Below are 6,000 nucleotides of genomic sequence, written 5' to 3'. Positions count from 1 at the left end.
ACTTCCTCTTCGGGGGCCTCAGAAAACCACAGGGCGCGGGGCCAGGCGGCGGCCCCCGGGGAGCCGGCAGGATGGCAGAGGGCAAGGCGGGCGGCGCGGCCGGCCTCTTCGCCAAGCAGGTGCAGAAGAAGTTCAGCAGGGCCCAGGAGAAGGTAGGCAGCCGGGCCTCGCCGTCTGTCCGGCCCTCAGTGAGCCAAGGCAGAGGCCTGGTGGGCAGGAGGGGCGAGCAGGGCGCTCAGTGGCCCCGAAAGGCCTGGGCTGACGAGGAGGGTCTCCTGCTCTTCCGGGGAAACAGGAGTGGGGAGTGGGCTTCCATGAAAATTTGCAGATTGGAGAGAGATCAGAGACGGCCACCCGATCTTAGGCAAGAATGAGGGTGGTGGGGAGACAACAGTCTCTGGCAGAACCTTCGACAACCCTCAGTTTGACCCAGAAAACGTGAAAGAATGAAGTTGATGACGGTGGCCACCTTTGATTCAAGTTTTGTCCTAGCAATCCAAAATTGGTATTTTACAGATGATGAACTGGAGGGTAATTTTCCTCAGAGGGTAATTTCTCCAGTCAAAGATAGCGATGCAGCGGGTGCCAGGGTGCACCCTCGCTTAGCTTAGACGGGGAGTCCACCGAAGGCTAGAATAATCCTGCGTAGTTCTCCCCCTCCCTCACCCTGCCTGGCCTCTGGGTGGTGTTTCAGCTGATGTAAGCAGGAGCCCATATTTGCTTCCTGCACCCTCCCTTTGGCATGGGGGAGTACACCTCCCAGGATGGTGAACCACATCTGTGTTCAGAGTGCATCCTTGGTTAGTGCCAGGTAGCCCTGCCCCAGCACTGGCATTTAGGTAGGCTGCCCATGTATTACTTGCCTGCCAATCTAGATCCTGGGGACACTCTCTACACATTTTGATGGCATTTTTGTTTCTACCTGTCCAGAATATTATCTTGCTTCTAATCTGAACTTCTGCTCTCCACCTACCAACACCCTAGTAGACAAGGCGGTTTGGGAAGATGTGTCAACCAGGGAGAGACAAGAAGGACCTGAGATAGAGTTTCCGTTTTTCTTTTTTTCTCTCTCTCTTTATTAAGCCTAGCCTGCCTTCTACAACGGAGAAGTTTTGGTTTTCTAAGAGCTGATGGACTTAGAAGCATTTGGATGAACAGCTCTGCTTAACAACTGAAATATCCCTATTATCTTCTGGCTGGGCATGGTGGCTCACACCTGTAATCCCAGCACTTTGGGAGGCCAAGGCTGGCAGATCACCTGAGGTCAGCCTGACCAACATGGAGAAACCCGGTCTCTACTAAAAATACAAAACTAGCCAGACGTGGTGGCACATGCCTGTAATTCCAGCTACCCTGGAGGCTGAGGCAGGAGAATCATTTGAACCTGGGAGGCGGAGGTTGCGGTGAACCGAGATCATGCCATTGCACTCCAGCCTATGCAACAAGAGCAAAACTCTGTCTCAAAAAAAAAAAGAAAAGAAAAGAATTAAATTTCTCTATTATCTTCTAAATGTGGAAGACTGGTTTGAGTCCTGGGAAGGCTTAAGGGCAATGAGCTCTCCCAAGTTGATTTATCAGCAAAGAACAGATGGAATGTAGATGTAGCTCCTGACTTTAAGAGCCCAGAATGGAAGGGAGGGAATGTGTATACTTTTTCTATCATTTGAGGTCATGCGAAAGAGAGGAGGAAAAGGGGAAGAGTTTGTGTAGCCAGACTTTGTTACTTCACTTACCCCAACTTCACCTTGATCCTAATTTGAGCCTCTCTGAAGGCTTACAAATCTGGTAGACCCAAGAGCAGTGCCTATGGGAAGATCTAGCTAGAAACAGTGGGGGCGAGCAGGAAGTACTGGAGATGAGAAGGCCATACTGTGGTTGAAACAAAACAAAACAAAAGCCCTGAAAGACAAAACACTCATGAATAATAGTAATTTTAAAAAGACATACAGGCCAGGCACAGTGGTTCACTCCTGTAATCCCAGCATGTTGGGAAGCCAAGGTGGGAGGACTGCTTGAGTCCAGGAGGTCAAGGCTACAGTGAGCGGTGATCATACCACCTCACTCAAGACGGGGCAATAGAGGGAGACCCTGTCTCAAAAAATAAGAACAAAAATTTATAAAAATAAATAAAAATAAAAATTTATAAAAATAAAAGACATACCAGTTGATTGTATTTCACTCTTGCATCTTCTGTCTTCATCTAGCCTCTCGTCAACACTATGACCTTGCTTTGGGCTTTCACTCCTTTGTAAGCATGGACTCCAAACCTTGGCTAAATGATATCCTGCTCTGGGCTTCAGATCTCGGGCCTGTAAAATGAGAGGGTTGATATTCTTGATGAAACCCAATATAGTAAGAAAACTATATTGAAAAGGAGTCACATTTGACTCAGAGTCAAATACTTCCCAAAGAGAACCAGTCACTCAGGTTCTTCTGGCCTGAACCCTGAGGAGGCAGAAGAAGAGGAGCAAACTCAAATCTGCCATGGGGAATTCCCAGTTGATGCAGAAAACAAGATATTCTGAACCCAGACTAGACACAAGGGTAGGCAGAGGTTGAACTTGGGTAAGTTGGAAATGGCCTGGGATGCCAGGAGCTCAGCTGTCAGCTGGAAGCCAGTCCTTGATTGAGTCTTGAGAAGTTGTTGCGAGCAAGATGAAGAGGGAGACATTTGCACTAAAATGAAAGCATTCCTTGCAACACTTTTTGATTTTTCTGCAAGCAGTTGGATTTAATCTTCTGAGTAATAAGTAATAGCTGATGTGTCAAATAGTGAAATGTGTCAAATATCAAGCACCTGTTATGGATTAGAGACAGGGATGTAAGAAAGTGATTATCTCTCCCTTTATGGAGCCAACATTCTAGCAGTATGATCTCCTTTCATCTATTCTACCCTTTAAGCAGGCTATTAGCATCTCTGTTTTAGAAATAAGGAAACAAGGCTCAAAAGAGATTGGTAAGTAGCAGAAATATGACTGAAACCCAGGTGTCCTGCCTCTGAATCCTAACCTCAGGCTGCTGCTTTACAACGTTCCTGATAAGCCACTCTCAACATCTGTGCCTCCCCCACTTCCTGCTGATCCTCTCTCAGGAGCAGAGCTCAGGGGTAGAAGCACATTTTGTTCAGCCATCCTCTGAAAAGCTGAGAGTGGAGGTCTGGTGACCATTAAACACAATGGGGATGACCCATTCTTGGTCAGTTTTCCATTTCCTGGCCAAACTCAACATGAGACTGAATTTAAGCTGGCTTTATTGTGTGTGTGTGTGTTTTTAGTATGATACATCTTCACATTTCAAACTATAGTGCTGCTTTCACCATCTGTTTGTGATTTCTCATGGCAAACCTCTCAGATCCCCCTGGAAGGGGCGTTGTTTACCACTCCTTTGTTGGTCTTCAAACTCTGTTGACATCTACTCAACTTAAATCCCAGAGGGTTTAATTCAACAAATATTTACAGAAAAACTCCTTTGTTCAGGGTACTGGGCTGGACCCAGCAGGGAATTTAGAGGTAAGAGACATTCTTGCTTGCCAGAAGCTTACAATCTAGTTAAAATAATAATAATAATAATAATAATAATAAAATAAGTGACCTGAGGGATGCAGGTTTAAGGGAATTCAGAGGACAAAAAGATTGGGGAGAATCGAGAGGTTTTATAGTAGAGGCTGAATTTGAAATAGGAATTATGGACGATTAGTAGTTTTTCAGGCAAGTGGTCAGAGAGCATTCTAGCTGAGAAATGCCAGCATAAGCGACGCATGGAGCCTGGAGTGAGAAATAACAGCTGAGCTGGAGCACAGGGAGTGGTCAGAGAAAAGGCTGGAAAAATATATTAGGACCTTTTAAGGAAAGCTTACTTTATCATATATCCTAAAAATAAAGATTTCCAGCCGGGCGCAGTGGCTCACACCTGTAATCTCAGCACTTTCGGAGGCCGAGGTGGGTAGATCACCTGAGGTCAGGAGTTTGAGACCAGCCTGGCCAATGTGGCGAAATCCCGTCTCTACCAAAAAGTATAAAAATTAGCTGAGTGTGGTGGTGTATGCCTGTAGTCCCAGCTGCTTGGAGGCTAAGGCAGGAGAATCACTTGAACCCGGGAGGTGGAGGTTGCAGTAAGCTGAGATTGTGCCACTACACTCCAGCCTGAGAAATAGAGCTAGATAGACTCTGTCACAAAATAAATAAATATTTCCTACATAACCACAATAAAATTACTGCACCTAAGAAAATTTTTAGCAAAATTCTATAATATCATCAACTATCCAGGCCCTATGCAAACTACCCCAATTGAGGGAATTAACTAAAACACGATAGGTCTTGATCTCCCACCTCGTGGGAGATCCCAAGGTGCTGGGATTACAGGCGTGAGCCACCGTACCCAGACATAATTTTTTTTTTAAAGCTCTATTTCCACCCCTAAACCTGATCTACTACAGAAAAGTTAAAATCAATCAATGAACACTGGAATATTTTTCACACAGATTCACCAAGTGTTAACATTTTGCCACATTTGCTTCTTGCCTTGCTCTGGCTGTTTCTCCTTAAATATCTGTATTCTAACTTAGCTGCCAGGCCAGGCACATTGGGGCAGAATTCTCAAAGCAGAATTTTAGGGATTAGCATTATATGGGCTTTCATTAGGAAGTGATCCAAAAGTGGGATTCATTCATTCTTTCAACAAACATCTGTTTAACATCTGTGCACCCTGTTCCGTCAAGGGTCTTTCATTGAGGAAGAACACCTATGACATAGTGTCAGTGCACTTACATGTACCTGTTGCTTATGGCAACAAATTACTTCAGCTGCAGAGCACTGGGGTATGTTTCAGGGGGGTAGCACATTTTCACTTTCCAAGTTGGAAGGTGGGGAAGTTTCTCACAGTACCCCCCGACCCCACACCCTCCAGGCCTTTTGGCCTTGAGTCTTTTGGGGATTGGGGAGACTGGTCTGCCCCAGTCATCCCCTACACTGACTCTAGACTAAGTTTTCTCTTTTCTATTGTTTCTATCTTCTCTACCTATGAAGAACCAAATAGGGGCAAAGGAAGGGAGGGGTAGCAGAAAGGAAGTTAAGAGCTGCACTTACCACTAAACAAGGTGGTTTTGCAACTTTCTGGTAGAAGACAGTGTTTTGTTAGCGGGGAAGGGTGGAGCCAGGGAGGATGGCAGACTGTGCACATCCAGGGCTGGGCGGCAAGTGAGGCGGAGTTAGAGACAGACACAAACAGATGTGGCCAAATCAAAAAGGAAATACAACCATTTACAGGCAAGGGAGCAAAACTAAACATAATGATAGTGAGTATATATTGAGGGCTCTCTGTGGGGCAGCACTGAGAACGCAATTTACATGCCCAATAGCATTTAATCTCCTAACAACTCCAGGAGATAAATATTATCTTAATGGGGGAAAGGGGGTTCTGTAAACTGAGGCTCAAAAGTTTAAGTGACTTGCCTGGAGACTTAGAGTCAGTAAGTAGAAAGGCCAAGGTAGGAGTTCATATCCGTCTAACTCCGGAGTGCTTGATCTTAACCACTACAGCAAGAGCTCCAGGAATGAGACACACCCTGGGTTACGAATGGAGATACTGGCCAGGCGAGGTGGCTCATGTCTGTAATCCCAGCACTTTGGGAGGCTGAGGTGGGCAGAACACCTGAGGTCAGGAATTCAAGACCAACCTGGCCAACATGGCGAAACCTGACTAAAAATACAAAATTCGCCGGGCATAGTGGTGGACGCCTGTAATCTCAGCTACTTGGGAGGCTGAGGCAGGAGAATCGTTTGAACCCAGGAGGCAGAGGTTGCAGTGAACCAAGATCGCACCACTGCACTCCAGCCTGGGCAACAGAGCAAGACTTCTCTTAAAAAAAAAAGAATGGAGATATGAATCAGAGTCTTTCCACAGAGCCTGCCACACTCCCCAGATCTGGGTACTCTTGCATGGCATTCAAAGCCCTTCATAATGAAACTCCAGTCTCTCTTTCTAGCTTTATTCCCCACCACT

General features: G+C 46.0%; 1 protein-coding gene across 2 annotated transcripts in view; it reads left to right on the top strand.

The window, feature by feature from the left end:
* Positions 1–6,000, top strand: part of BIN2 (bridging integrator 2) — a 45,582-nt gene continuing 39,582 nt past the window's right edge. The window contains exon 1 of one of the 2 annotated variants that reach the window (XM_012450226.3): positions 1–152. In XM_012450226.3, coding sequence (XP_012305649.3) covers positions 72–152 — 81 coding nt within the window. In that variant the 5' untranslated portion in view covers positions 1–71. The remainder of the gene's footprint in view (positions 153–6,000) is intronic. The other variant, XR_010342984.1, reaches the window with a different exon arrangement.

The sequence above is a fragment of the Aotus nancymaae genome, unplaced genomic scaffold (genome assembly GCF_030222135.1).
Source record: "Aotus nancymaae isolate 86718 unplaced genomic scaffold, 86718_ANA_hifiasm-v0.15.2.pri h1tg000016l, whole genome shotgun sequence".
In the NCBI taxonomy this organism is placed as follows: domain Eukaryota; kingdom Metazoa; phylum Chordata; class Mammalia; order Primates; family Aotidae; genus Aotus; species Aotus nancymaae.
Note: the sequence above shows the minus strand (reverse complement) of the source record. Positions and strands in the feature narration are given on the sequence as shown.